Here is a 15,334-nt window from a genome sequence, read left to right on the forward strand (position 1 = left end):
GTATAAAAGATGGAAAATGGTGCACCCATTAGGACACTTACCATGAATGGAGCTTGTAGGACTGGAAGTTTCTCTGAGTGAGTCAGTGAGTATGTGGTGAATGAATGTGTGAAGTCCTAGGATATTACCGTCCACTACTGTAGACTTTATAAACATTGTGTGTACATTTAAGCCACACTAAATTTATAAAACAACATGAGATTAAATCAAGCAAAGAGAATATGATGCAATCAAGAAACACAATATGAGGCTGCTGCAAGTGTAACAGCATACTGTTTTACAAGAAATGTTTTTATAAGTACAAAGCATATACTCTAAAATAACAATAAAAAGTATCATATAATAAATACATAGACCAGTAACATAATCTATTGTTATCAAGTATTATGTATTGTACATAATTGTATGTGCTATACTTTTATACAACTGGCAGTGCAGTAAGTTTATTTACACCAGCATCACCACAAACACGTGAATAATGGGTTGTACTACAACATTAAGAGAGCTATGATGTCACTAGTTGATAGGAATTTTTCAGTTCCATTATAATCTTATGGGACCACTGTTGTATATGCAGTCCATCGGTGACTACAGCATTGTTTTGCAGTGCATGAATGAGTAGTTCTCCCTTTCCACAAAAAGCCAAATAGGCCTCCCTTCATCTTGTATCTTCTAGCTATCTTCTTTCTCATTGCCTTAAGTAAACCTGTTGTTTTTAGAGCTGAGGCTTATACAATTTGGGGTACCCTCATGAAAGAAAGAACAGAACTGTAAATACAAATAAGAACAAAAATGAATTTAGTTAGAATGAGAAAAGAAATCCCAATATATCACAAGTTTTAAAAAGCTGACAAATAGGACTGGCCCGGTGGCTCAGGCGGTTAGAGCTCCATGCTCCTAACTCTGAAGGCTGCCGGTTCAATTCCCACATGAGCCAGTGTGCTCTCAACCACAAGGTTGCCGGTTCAACTCCTCGAGTCCCGCAAGGGATGGTGGGCTCTGCCCCCTGCAACTAAGATTGAACACAGCACCTTGAGCTGAGCTGCTGCTGACCTCCCGGATAGCTCAGTTGGTTGGAGCGCGTCTGCTCAACCACAAGGTTGCTGGTTCGACTCCCGCAAGGGATGGTGGGCTGTGCCCCCTGCAACTAGAAAACGGCAACTAGACCTGGAGCTGAGTCAGCACCCTCCACAACTAAGACTGAAAGGACAACAACTTGAAGCTGAACGGCAGCCTCCATAACTAAGGTAGAAAGGACAACAACTTGACTTGGAAAAAAGTCCTGAACGTACACACTGTTCCCCAAGAAAGTCCCTTTTTTGTTCCCCTTCCCCCCACAAAAAAATAAATAAATAAAATAATAAAATAAAATAAAAGATTAAAAAGAAAAAAAGCTGACAAATATTACAAATTTTACTAAAGCCAGAAAAATAGCATACATTTTTGTTAATGAAATGCCTTCACGCTTCTATAATACTTAGCCACTGAATAGCACTGACTCCCATTCACTTCAAACCTTGTTTCTCCTCTACTCCCCACTTACTGCCGGAAAACTAAATTGAACCACTAGAGAACACAAGCCCAGAAAGGAGACATGACCTGTCATTATTTTATTTGAAAATCTGTTGGGCCAGCCTCAGTCTCCATTTTCTTTATTGTCTGAGGCAGAACCAAATGAATTATAAGCAACATCCCCTGCCCCCATACCCACTTCTCAATCTCCAAATTTCATTGAATTCATGATTAGGAAGCCAGGTCTTCTGATAAAGATACTCATTGGTCCCAAGCAGAAATACCTTCCTTCTTATCTGATCCACCAGCCCAGGCCAAAATCTGGGCCACAGGGCATCTCTGCTTTCTCTAAAACAGGTCTCACTCTGACTCTCATTAGCAGGTCATTCAGAACATCCAGTGTTTGCGGTCTCCGGCAGCAATGTGAGTCTTCAAATCTCCAATTTGCCTGATAACCACAAAAAACTCACCTGGTTTTACACTACCAACCAGAAGATTGTAGAATGGGAGTCCAACAAGCCTGAACCTTACTACTTCCATTCTAAATTTAAGGACAGGCTCACATTTGATCGTCGAAATGGCACACTCCACATCTATAAGGTCCTGGAAACAGACAGCAGTACCTACCTCCTGAAGGTGTTAAAGGAGGCTGGGGCAGAAGAGGAATGGAAGATCCCACTGGAGGTGTTTAGTGAGTTTGGGGAACCAAAGGGCATGTCTCCACTTTGGAGCCCTGGATGGACCAGTGGGAGGCTTCCTGGGGATCATGGGGGTTCTCTCTGGAAAGAGGAGAGAAAATCCTCAGGACAGGCTTAATTCATTTCTCCTGGAGCGAGCTCCGCTTGGGAGTGAGCCGGGGCCAGCAGAACCCAAACTGATAGCCTTGGGACATTTAAAACCTCTTCTGCTGTTAGTGAGTCTAAGACTTGAAGTGAAGGAAAACAATAGAGATGGTTTCCTCTCTATTCTCTTCATGCTTTTCTGTGATCAACCCAGATCAATTCTGAGCTCATCTTAATAATATATCTGAACAAAGACATTATCAGACTTAAGGAAAAGATAGAAGAGATAAAGGATGGGGCAAGAACTATTAAGGAGGGCTTTTTACCTTTCAGAATGGATGGGACAAAACCTTCCACTCGTAACTCCAGCCTAACCAGTATATGTGGAATGAGGACTAAGACATTCTACTTAGAATCAGACAGACCTGGGTTAAAACTCTGGTCTTTTAGTCACTTACTAGCTGTGTGATCTTGGAAAAAGATCTTAATACCTCTGTGCCCATATTAGGTAAGTTTCTTTTGATGGCAAGTAACAGAAACCAATTTGATGTTACTTGAGCAAAAAAGGAGATCTTATTTAAGAAACTAGGACTATTTAGAACAATCAAGGAGTTTAGAAGATTCAGGAAGGGCTGAAGGGGAGGAAGAGTGAGAACCAGGGCCAGTCCAGAGTCCCCAGCCTCGGGAATCTGTGGACTGTGTCTATGGATCTGTGTCATTTACATGACTTATCTCTCAAAGTCTAGACTTTTGTATCTCTCAGTTTAAATTCTCAAGAGACAGAAACTGATTAACCCAACTTCATTCAGGTATGTGTATCTGATCTAAACATTTATGGCCAAAAGTGTCAGGTTATAAAGCAGAAACATGTCCTGCAGAGGTTTCTCTGGGATTGAGGTAGGCAATTATTAGAGAAATGGGGCTGGGCAAACATCCAAGAGAGATGTGTACCTCAGAGCCTTGGGTTCCTCGTCATATTATGAGAATAATTATGTCTACCTTTTAAGATGTTATGAGAATCAAAGTAGATAATTTTTAAAATGCTAAAGCAGTGCAAATAAGAACTGTTGTATATATCCATGTCCCACTAGCCAGACAGTCTCTATTTTAACAGGCTAAAGTCCCTTCTTCTCACTTTCTCCATGTCATATGGCCTGAAAATTCAGGAGGTCCTGAGTCAAAATCTTTTACAGTGGTGTTTTTTTTTTTTTTTTTAAAAATCACCCAAATTTATATCATTTACCAGTTTCTGTGGTAAATACTCCCATACAGCCAATTCCAAGCTACTAGTGGTTACACCATCAGCTTGCAAAGTTTCTTAATATTTAAAAATCCACAAGCTTGTTTGGCTTCAGCACATTTGCCTGAAGATAAGACCCTCAGGATGTGATTAGCAGAAGAATTATCCTTTAGTTCAGCCCAGGAATTTCTGATAGCTCAAAGGGGATGTCTTGGAACCAGACTACCCCAGCTAGTTCAGTAAATCCCACCCACAAAGTGCCCAGTGCTGTGCTGCTCACCGTGGGAAATGCAGAAGTTGTGTAAGACAAGAGGCTAGACCACAGGAAATGGAAAAAAAAAAAAAAGAAACGATATAAAAATGCTCAATTAGAGAGTACAAGGGGAGTTGAACAATCTGAGAGGGTTTCATGGAAGAGATGAGTCTGGAGTTCAGGATGCCAGCCTAGTAGAGCTCCTCTTGCCCCTCCATACACATACAACCCAGAGGCAAGCTCTGATCTGGTCAATTGACTGCCACATTTTAATCCTGTGACATCTGAGTTGCACTGATTCTGCAAATGGTTTACCCCTGACCAGAACGAAAAGACCCCAGAGGATTTCAAGTAAAATGACCCTAGCAAAGGAAAGAGCAGATGCTAGGATTACCTTTTCTCCCATCTGGCAGCAGGACAACAGCAGAAATCATAATGTGCCCTCCAACATGCATATAACACTTACACTCTGCAGAAAGCATTTTCCCATGGACAATGACATTTTATCTTACTGACACTGTACTATGAGGTAGAGTCATTTTAAAAATGAGAAGGAAATTCAAGAAGTTGATTATCTTGCCTAATGTAACTCCAACAGAGCCAGGTCCAGGATCCAGGCTGGTCTCAATCCAGCTAGTGTTTTGTCCTTTCTATCTCTTAATTGCTCCATCTATTCATCCATCCATCCACCCATCCATCCATCCGATACTTATAGAATACCTGCTATGTGGCAGGCACTGCACTAGACACTGAGATACCAAAGTTAACAGATATAATGCTGACAGGTGCTGGGGGTTACATGAAGTTCTTTTCTGTAGTTCTGCCAGAGTCCAGGAAAGGGCTTTGCCATGTGTAGGGCAATGTGTCTCTTACCCTAACACTCTTGCTGAATCTGAGCACAAGAGCCCTTGAAGGACCCATGGGCCAAAATGCCAACTGCAGGCCATTGCTAGAGAAGGGGCCCTGAGCAGTTCAGACAGCTGGGATACTAAGTCTGACCGCAGCGATTTCTCTGCAAACATACTGCTGTGCTGTTCTTTCTGGCCCACAGATGGTCAGAAATCCGTTTTGTTTCTGGGTGCATGGCTCCCCCTGCTGGACTCAGTTTAGTTTCACCCAAGGAGTAGCTTTTTCAGTTTGAAGCCTTCCGGAGGGCAAAGCTGCTTACTGACTCCCTGTCTAGGAGCTTCTTATCCATGACTCCACTTCTGGAAACACTCGGCCCCTCCCTAGCTTCCTTTGTACTTTGTTGGCTAGACCCTCACAGCATAAATGCCTCATATATGCATAAATCCATCGTTTCATCTTATAACATCCTCCTCGTCTTTAGATCCTGTACCTAAGCCTGACATAAGAATTGAGAAGATACAAGAAGTGAACAACAGCTGTTATCTGATCCTGTCATGTGTGATCTTCAACCAGTCTCTCAATTATACCTGGTATAGGGACTCAGGGCCCGTTCCAAAAGAGCTCCAGAGTGGTGTGCTTGAAATCACCATCAAGCCACAAAACTACTCCAGGTTTTACACCTGCCAAGTCAGCAATCCTGTGAGCAACAGCAGTAATACAGTCTACTTCACTTCAACCTGTAAACTGGGTAAGAAATATTCCTAAGGGAGATGAGGTGGGCACTAGTTTTCTCTTGAATGAAGAAAGGTATGGAGATCCTATTCAGCCTTCTGGCACAGAACTTGGAGGAGAATCAGAAAGGTATCTGGAAGACTTGGGTTCTACTTGTGGCTCTGCTACCACCCGCCTTACCTCTGTGGAGCTCAGTGTCCTCATCTGCAGAAGGCAGTTGTATAGGACATCCCCTCCCCTTGCCCGCTGTAATGATGCATAGTCCTAGAATCTGAGGCCAGGGTAATTGTAGGACAATCTGAGATATCAGGGTGGGCAGGGAGAAAGAGGGCAAGTGGGAGAGCAGGCCACACATTGTTGATCAGTTACATAGAGGGGTTTCTGGTAGACAGCCTAAATCAGCAAAGCAAGAAAGGCCAAGGAGATGAGCATGAGTGAGAACAAGTAGTAAGTAGGAGTGAGAGTCTTATCCTAAGGTAGAGGCTCTCTGCTCTTTCCCAGGTGTGTGCTCCTTGATGAATTTAGACAGGAAAATTCTGGGGTTTATGTTTCATATTCCTCTGTCTCCTTGGATAATCCACTCACTTGAGCATCACTCCTGGCTTTCTATCAAGTGTAAACAGATCCTATAGTGGGATAGCTAATGTTGGGTAGTAAGATCACAGGTTTTGGAGTCAGACATGTGAGATCAATTCTGGAAATGTCATTGACTAGCTAAGCAAGTTACTTAGCTTCTCCAAGTCATGTCCTTCTTAAATAACGGACAAAATAGTAGTGCTTATCTCATGCTGTTATAAGGACTGAGTGAATCCCTGTCCTTTATAAAATGAGGATGACTGCTCATTTGCAGAAAGGATGAAAACAATAATACATTCATTTTTTTTGGAAGGGCTAGACCTATCTTGTCACTTGTTAGCCACCCCAATTATCCTAGAAAAGCATCCCTAATCTCTCTTCCTTACTTTATCACCATTCTCTTTTCTCATTATTTTGTACTTCCTCTCCTCTTTTCTCCTTCTCTTTCCTCTCCACTCCTCTCCTCAACTCTGTTCTCCTCCCTTCCTCTGTTTTCATTTCCTTCTTTTCCCTTCCTTCCCTATCTCTCTTTTCTTCCCCCTTTTTCCTCCTTGATTCCTCCTTGGTTAGTGGGATGGAGAAACAGGAAGGGGTAGTGGTCCTTATTTCCCTAAGGTCAGCTGTGCATAGCATTATATGGTCATCTGTCTATACCTGGAGCTCTGCCTTACCTTGTTTCTGTCCGGTGGAGGACAGTGATTCTTTCCCAGGCCCACAGACGTGCAAAGGAACCTGCAAGCACAGGACTCAGCTGAACCAGTGATAGTTGGGGGGTTTCTGCACTCTACAGTTTACGTCTGGGGAGATTGAGTCAATTTGGGAAGAAGATGTCCCAGGCACACTGGGGGAATTCATGGAGGAAACTCTCTTGCTCCCATGAAAATGTCCACACCCCCACCCCTTCTCAATGCATTAATCAAGACATCTAAGTGTTTGACATCTAATCAAGACATCGCTTTCTCTTTCAGCCCTATCCTCTGGAGTAGCTTGGATTGCAACGTGGCTAGTGGTCATGGTGTCCACCATTCTTGGCCTCCCATTGACCTGAGAAAACTCTCCTAACTCAAGAGTGAAACTTCAAGACTGCAGGATCTTGCCTTTGTCAGCAACCATGCTCTTAACCCAGATAGAAGCTCTGGCTCTATGGGATGCAGAAAGTGTGTTGTTGAGGCATCTATAAAGATTTTCAAATTATCTCTTTAAAAAGCATGGTTAATATTTTATTTTATACCCCCTAGTTGTTTTCTAACACACATATATAAATACACATATATTCTTCCCACCAAAAAATGTTATTATCCTATGCAGTGCTATCTTGTTTAACTAAATATTTAAGATGATTGTCAAAGTGGATTCCCACAGTTGCCCCAAATCTGTCAGACAATACCAGCTCCATCAGCCTCAACAAACTGGAACACTGAGATACAAAGGGGAAGAGACTGGGACCATAGGCTCCTGTCAGTGTGGCTGAAGAGTTCATTTGTGCTGTCTCTGACTCTTGCTGTCACATTCGTGCCAGACTTCCTTGGGTTCCAGCACTCCCAAATTTCCCCCTCACCAAATTCTGGCCTCCTTCCTAGTGGTTTGCTTTCTTCCGGCCTCTCTGAGGAACAAACTCATTAGTTTTCCTGGGAATGTGGCATCAGGCTTACTCCCCAGAACTGAGTATGCAGCTTTACCACATAAAAGAGTCCCTCCCAAGCCTTTCATGGGGAACTGAGTTCCCTGTCCTCTTTTCATTATTGTTGCTGTGTGGGCAGCTCTTCAATTCCTAGTTGTGTCATGGGATCCTATAAAACCATCAAATTGACAAAATGTTCTCACCAAGGTCTTCCATTATATGAAGGTAGGAGCACACAGGCCCACTACTGACATAACAACTGAAATTTTTGTTGTGTGTTTTTCTTCTCGAAGGCTCCCCATAGGCCTGTAGCTGAGAGAGTCACTAAAGGGTAGACCCCCTCTTCTGGGAATTGCCCCACCACGCGTCACTGCCTTTACACCAAACTAGCCTTCCCCACATCTAGTCCTCTCTGAAAGAGACAATGCTTTGTCTCTGCCAAAACTTTACATTTTCTTCCCAGGCTGTGGTGGTTAATTTTAAGTGCCAACTTGACTGGGTCATGGGGGTGCCCAGACATTTGGTCAAACGTCATTCTGAGTGTGTCTGTGAGGGTGTGTGTGAAATTAATATTTGAATCAGTAGACTGAATAAAGTAGATTACCCTCTCCATCATGGGTGGGTCTCATTAAATCAGTTGTAGGCCTGAGTAGAACAAAAGTGCTCACCCACCTGCAAGTATGGAGGAACTCATCCTGCTTGACTGTTTTCAAGCTGGGACATTTGTTTTTTCCTGCCTTCGGACTTGGACTGGAACTATATCATCAGCTTTCCTGGGTCTCCAGCTTGCTGACTCAGACTTGTAAGTCTCCATAACTGCACGAGCCAATTGCTTATAATAAATCTGTGTGTGTGTGTGTGTGTGTGTGTGTGTGTGTGTGTGTACCTCCTTTTGGTCTGTTTCTTTGGAGAACCCTGGCTAATACATGGTCCAATAGAAAGACTCCTTTTCCTAGTGCCCTGTCATCTATCTGGAGCCATGTGCTTGGTTTTAGCCAATAGAAGGTGGGAACCACGTGCCTGGTTTCAGCCAATAGGAAGTAAGGGACTCAGAGGTGGAGCCACATAATGCAAGGAGACTGAGTCCAAGCTATTGCTTAGAAGGCAGCTGCCTGGTCTGCATCGGACATACATGATAAGAAATTTGGGGTTTCGGTTTTTACCACGAGATAGTCTGGGCTTCCTAAAACACCCACTCTCTCCCTCATCCCAGCCTGCAGTCCCACCTCAACATCACTTCTAATCAGCTTGCATCCTGCAATTATGCCATCTAGGTTTTCTTCCTGTTCGCAGTGTCTTTCCTTTTTCTCTCATTTTTTCTTGGTATAAGAGGAGGTTTTATTGAGGAAACCACACACACACACACACACACACACACACACACTCACTCACTCACTCACTCACGTACTAGCAGAATGAAAGAGCATTAACGGGAAAAGAAGAAAGAAATGTCAACTGTATATCTCAAGTCAGAGTATTCCTCAGTTGCTGGGGAAAAGGCACACCTCTCCAGGCATCATGTTTCTATTGGTTCGTTACCTGGAAACTGAGGCAATCCCACCTTAGACAGCGTAGGTCACAGACAGAAACTGTCCCCTGCCTCTCCCATCCCCCAAGGCAGTGCCAGATACATATAATTTGTGGGGCTCAGTGCAAAATGAAAATGTAAGACCCCTTGTTCAAAAAGCAGGGGGAAAAGCATCATTAAATGTACTAAAATAAAGGTTTTCCCTTTCTTCTACAGCCTCTCTCTACTTGGGATAGTACTTTTTAATTTGCTGTTTAATGTTGTTCTAAGAAAATTAAAATTCTAAATTATTATTATAAATTTTGCTGTTTATATTTTGCCATGTCAGTTTTGAGTGATACAAGAACATTTAATTTCTGTGTGGAATCACTGAAAATATTCAATTCATATTTTGTGGCTTATACATGCAGATGTATTTTGTTCTTACCAGCACAATGAGAATACTGCAAAACACTAACTTAACTGCTTTTATTTTACTTCTTGATGCACACACATTCCACCAACACTCTATGGAAGACAGTGGCTTCCATAACTCCTTGTTTAATTGCACAGGTCACATGCCCGTGAATCCGAATTTGCCTGAAGGACACCTGATACCCTAAGCCAAGACAGTGGCTTTTCTGGGAGTTCTAGTACAGAGACCAAGTCTGATTCTCATGTGTTCCCCAACCCCTCATATGTTTTCCTATACATCAGAACTTAGTGGAGTGATTCAGTGAACTCAAGCTGTTTGTCTTTGTGCAAAAAAGATATTCCAGCACTTTCCCAAAGTTTTCACGGTGAAATAAAGTCAGAGGACAAGTTGTTCCAGGTGGTCACTCAGCATGCTCTCGCAGCCCTGCAGCATTGCCCTCTGCTGGCTCCACATTTAAGTAAAATTTAACACCTTGGATTAGATCAGATCAGTGCTTCTGAAACTTGCACTATAACTACAGCAAATCACCTGGGGGTCTTATTAAAATGCAGACTCTAAGTCAGTAGGTCTGGGGTGAGGACCAAGAGTCTGCATTTCTAATGAGTTACCAGGAGACTCAGATGCTGCTGTCCACGCACCATTGAGCAGAAAGGCACAAGATCTCTCCAGGCTTTCTGCTGTTCTAGGCCTGTCTATGGGAATTGGTTTTCTCTTCCACTTCCTACCCTGCTCTGGCTACCATACTCCATCCCTTCTCGAGTTAAAAATTTTAATCATCCTTCCCAGGTTCCCATGGTCCTCAAGTGCATTGGCTATGCTGCCAGGGACCAGCTTGTCACAACAGGCAACACTAGGTGGCACATGGAGTATTTGCAAGGCCAGGAGCTCCTGTGAACTGAGAGAATGCAGCCTTCACATCTGGCAGTGCACAAAGGAACAGCTTGGATTGGGCCCTGGTGATGGGACCAAGTAGGGTTACACATAAATTAGACCTGGACCCTCAGATCAATAAGTTCATTCATTCCTCACCCATATTTACTGAGTGCCTTCCCATACCAGGAGCTGAGGCCCTGTGCTGGGAGCTGCTTAATGAGAGCTAACTTTGAGCCCATCTAGATGCCTGGCTCTCTGCTGCGCTCTTTACCCAAACACTCCCCTTTAAGGAATGGGACTGGGTATTGGGAGAGGTCTTTCCAAAATTCTTCATTGGGGATTTCAATTTTAAGTGGTTTCCTTGACCATATTTATTCTATAAAACTCTTGCTGAGACCAAGGCAGTCTTAGAAAAGTCCCATCTTTTATCCTCATTTCTTGTCCAGGAATAACAGAATCCACCACTTCCAGTGCCTTTGAGCTATGTTAAAGTGCATTTGTTAAAGTGGCAGCCCCTGCACCTGGAGAGGTGTGCTGTCCCCTCCCGCCACCCCCTCCTCTCTCCCTCACCATCTCCTCAGAAGACTGCATGGTGGAGGAGGGGACAGATTTAGCCCAGAGCAACCTGCACCAGCTGGAAAGTGGTAACCACAGGCCTTTGCTCTCTTTCACTAGCTGCTTTGTGCAGCCCCCTGTGCTCCAGCTGGGCAAGCTATAGCCCAGTCCCTTTGCCCAGTCCCCTTCTCTTGACCTCAGCTTCTTAGTCGTTCTTCCTCTCTCCTCCACCATCTTCCTCTTTCCACATTTCTATCACTTTCATTTTCTGTTTCCATCATCTTCCTGTCTCTTATTTTTTCTTTCTTCTATTCCACCTCTTCCAGCTGATACATTTCTTTCGTAACTCCTGTTTTTTACTGAGCCCTCACCATGCTTGGTTCTGCCTCTGATGTTCCATCTGCCTACAAGGGTTTGATAACCCCTGATAGTTAGTGCCTTGGTTGGTTTCTTTCCCTCCTTAGTGAAATAGAAAATACAATCCTCTCAATAAATTCTTCCCAGCCCAGTAACCTCTGTGTCCGGGAGCCCTGCTTGGACAGAGGCTCCTATGGAGCAGACAGCACAACAAACACATTGGTTCATTGTCTCATCACATAGATATCTGTAAAGGGATTCTTGATGGGACTTTCCCCACTGCCTCAAATTTAGAGCTAGGAAAAAGAGACTTCACATTCTCAAAAGAGCTACAAATAAGTCAGGGATAGCACTACCTCTAGGCTTAGTAAGGGGTACCCAAACTGATTTTGCTACTCCAGCGATAACCCCAGCACTCTTCACCCCCATTCTATATAAATAGAACACTAGGGAGAGAGGAGAAAATCATCAGAATCAAAATTGTTAGAGTTGGGAGAGACCTGTGGCTTTTCCTTCTCTTCCTCATGAATGAGATCCCCTTTCCATAGTGCTAGATGAAAGGGGTTCCAAAAGCACCACTTGAGAGATTCAAGGAATACAAAAGAAGTGAAGACTAATGTCTTTCTCCCTGGTTGGGCAGTGGATCTTTTGATCTTCCCAAAGGTAGAAACATGGTATTGGAGTGAGAGTACAGCCTGCACACCCATTGTTTGATATGGCAAGGATATAGGAGTTTCCACAGAGGACACTGCAGATGGTAGCCAGGCTTCAGTTGTCTTACCACCTGGCCACCAGATAAGCAGATCCCAGCCGCAAGAGGTTGGATGGTACATCATCAGCGGAAGCTGAGTGGGAGGAGGGTCAGGAGAAGCCAAGCCAGAGAACATTTCCGACATTGACACTCTTTAGTGGAGATCTCCCCAACCCCACCAACCTTACTGTGGTCCCCAAAACACTCAAACCTATGCTCCATGAAAGAGCCAGTATTCAGAGAAGGCATCAACAGTGGATCAGTATTAGGGGAACAGAGAAAATCAACAGCATCCAGGTAACAGAAATAGTTTGGCCCTCTCCTCCCGGCCCTAAACCACTTGAGAAGCTGGAACTAGATGAGATAAAATAGGCGAAAGATTAAACCATACCTCCCTCCCTATTATAGATTTTTGGACCATGAGACAAGCTTGAGCTTGTTAAGAGGTTAAAGGGGAATTTTACATTGAACTGTACTGTAAAATTACTAGAAGTGATAAAAATGAAACTGAGGGATTTTCCCAAAACATCCTTAAGTGATGGAAGGCAGATTTGATATAGTGCTGATGTGAGTAGGAAAGAAAGAGCATTCTTTTATGTTAGCTCCCAACTAACCAACTTCATACTATTAAAAAAAAAAAACAAACCTGTTTATATGTATTAAGCAGCTATTATTAGTTAAACACCATTCTAGATTCAGCACTGAGAAAGACACATACAGTTCTTGCCTTCGTGCAGATTATGATCTAGTCTGCAAGAGAGCCATAAGGAAATTTAGTAATTTAATTTCAATTATGACAATGCTACAGGTGTCAACTATGACAACTGCTCCCTTAAAGAGCTAGTGAGGACTGAGTGAATGTAAATCAGGAAGATTGGATCTGGGTTTGAGGGTCAGAGAGAACTTCCCTTTGGAATCAGAGACTGAAAATGAATAGGTATTAAATAAATCAGGGGAGTGTGTGTGGTGGAGCCTTCAAGAAAGAGGAAAAGAGGAGGTAGAGGGTGACCTTTCACTGTATATTTGATCCATGTGAATTATGACTTATACAAAAAGTAGATAAAAATGAAAACAAAAAAATTGTATTCAAAAAGAAAGGAAGAGGAAAAGGATGAAGCAGGGGTGCTCTGGAAGAAAAAAACAACCTGGTTGCTAGAGAGGTGTGAATAAAAAAGTATCTAAAGGAAGTGATTGCCACATTTCTAGATGGCAGATAGAGAGCCACCTTGGGTGGTGGCTCTTTAAAAATAAACCAGTTCTCAAAGAATAAAATGTTACTTATAATAATTCTTGAATTTCACAAGAGTCAGGGTCAGATCAATGAGAAAAATCTCTTTTCCCTAATATGACTGAAGCCTGCTTATTTCTTAGGAAAACTAGTGAGAAATTCAGCAGCAAAATTTCACTAGTAGGGAAACTCAGTTAGAATGGAGTGGACCCATTTTCTCTTTCACACTTGAGACTAGAGTTTAGCTTTTCCCACTCCAAAATCAACTTTGAGCAAAGGAGAATTTCAATCAGCATTAGACCAGAGCCAGAACATTTGTGTTTGCAAAAGATGAGAAAGGATTGAAAGGATAGAAACTGCCTTCCTGTATCAGCTGATTTATGCAAACTACCCAAACAAAAAATGTGGGGGAGAATTTCACTGAAGGGTTTGGGAGTAACTTGAAGAATCAAGAGAAAAGCTGAACATTGGCACTGAGGTAGCAAGATTTAATAGGCAAATTGTGAGTGTTCCCGGTAAAGATGAATCAGCTCCAGTTGTTTTCCAGACTCTTGGCAATCTGTTTCATATGCAAATTCCTATAACCACTTTTCCTCCTAAAGTCCCCTGGGCTTTTGAGATCTTCTGTACAATTCAGTAAAGAACTTTATACACATTCATGGCAGGGTTGGGTGTTCTTTTTCTGAGAAAAACTGGAAAGTCAGGAGTTTTTCTGTTAAGGGCAAGTAACCCCTCTCTAATCCTTTGTGAGGGCTCTGGAGAGGTGAGGCTGGAGGAGAATCAGCCCAACCTCTTAAGAATTTCTAAGTAGAGTCAAAGATAGGTGCTGGTAGCATTGAACAGATCCCTAGGTCAGCACCTCCCACCTCCTCCTGACTTGCATGAGCACCAAAGACACAAAACAGGATTCAGGAAACCCTAATTCAGGAAAAGGAGGAAAAGCTTGCCACTCCTGAGATTGGGACTAAGAGAAGACCAGTGTGTCTGGGAAAACTAGAGAAAACATGGCAAGATATGAGACTGGTGGGGTTTGGGGGCCATGTCATGCAGGGTCCTGGGAATTTCATCCTAAGGACACTGACAAGCCATTGATGGGCCTTCAGCAGGGAAGGTGCCTGGCTAGGTTTGTGTTGGGAAAGATTGCTCTTACTGATGTATGGAAACTTCCAAAGAAGTTACAGGTGTTGATAGGAGTGGTTCTATGTGAACTTTCTGCAGGATAAGGAGGCGAGGTAGCAAATTGTGAAATTTGAAATGTCTTCTTGAAAAATTCCAGATTTTAATTTGGTTATATTTCATTAATTTTTTTCTAAATTTGAAATAATTAGTATAATGCAATATCAAGCAAGGCTTTAGATGTGGGCCCATGGGCCTGAGAAATGATCCTGATAAATGTACATACTTATACAAATTTTATTATGTGTTTCTATATGATAGTAAGATAAATATAATTTATTTATTAAATAATTATATATGTCTATATAAATGAGAGAGAATAATGGTTCAAAGTGATCTGGCTAAAATGGAAAAATCTAGGGAAGAATTTGAAACAAAATCTTAAAAGCCAGTATTATCTCACGGCCACCTTTATCATTATCTTTCTTTATTGGAATACTACAATATTTATTGGAATATCTTTCTTTATTGGAATGTACTGAAAAGTGCATGGTAAATTTCTACAAAGTAAACACACCTTTGTAATTAGCATCCAGATCAAGAAACGTATGATTAATTTTTAATAAATGCAAGGGATGAGGTCTACTGTAACACTGTTCTCAGAGAAAACAAGATGAGCACATACATTGGTAGGTGTCCTTCTCATTCTCCTTGACTGCCAAGCACATGTGCACACAAGCACACACACACATTCACCTACATACATTATTCCCATCTATCTGATTATAAAGATGAACTCTCTTACATGATCAAACCATTCTCTGGGTGGCAGAGACTTCTAATTGCTTATGAAATAAATATTTATCTTCTCTTTTTCTCAAATTAACAAATCCTGATATTTAGTTGGACATTTTGCCATCCATCTAGTCTGCATTTTCCAACTCCT

General features: G+C 42.4%; 2 protein-coding genes across 5 annotated transcripts in view; both read left to right on the forward strand.

Moving 5' to 3' along the window:
• CD48 (CD48 molecule) overlaps positions 1–7,052 on the forward strand; it is a 31,625-nt gene extending 24,573 nt beyond the window's left edge. For 2 of the 4 annotated variants that reach the window (XM_033093510.1, XM_033093512.1), the window contains 3 exons: positions 1,892–2,203; positions 5,118–5,384; positions 6,913–7,052. In XM_033093510.1, coding sequence (XP_032949401.1) covers positions 1,892–2,203; positions 5,118–5,384; positions 6,913–6,992 — 659 coding nt within the window. In that variant the 3' untranslated portion in view covers positions 6,993–7,052. The remainder of the gene's footprint in view (positions 1–1,891; positions 2,204–5,117; positions 5,385–6,912) is intronic. The other 2 variants (XM_033093511.1, XM_033093513.1) reach the window with 1 other exon arrangement.
• Positions 7,053–8,319: 1,267 nt separating this feature from the next.
• Positions 8,320–15,334, forward strand: part of SLAMF1 (signaling lymphocytic activation molecule family member 1) — a 56,118-nt gene continuing 49,103 nt past the window's right edge. Inside the window, exon 1 of the mRNA XM_033093509.1 lies at positions 8,320–8,367. The gene's annotated coding sequence lies outside the window, so the exon portion shown is untranslated. The remainder of the gene's footprint in view (positions 8,368–15,334) is intronic.

This window comes from Rhinolophus ferrumequinum, chromosome 22, assembly GCF_004115265.2.
Source record: "Rhinolophus ferrumequinum isolate MPI-CBG mRhiFer1 chromosome 22, mRhiFer1_v1.p, whole genome shotgun sequence".
In the NCBI taxonomy this organism is placed as follows: domain Eukaryota; kingdom Metazoa; phylum Chordata; class Mammalia; order Chiroptera; family Rhinolophidae; genus Rhinolophus; species Rhinolophus ferrumequinum.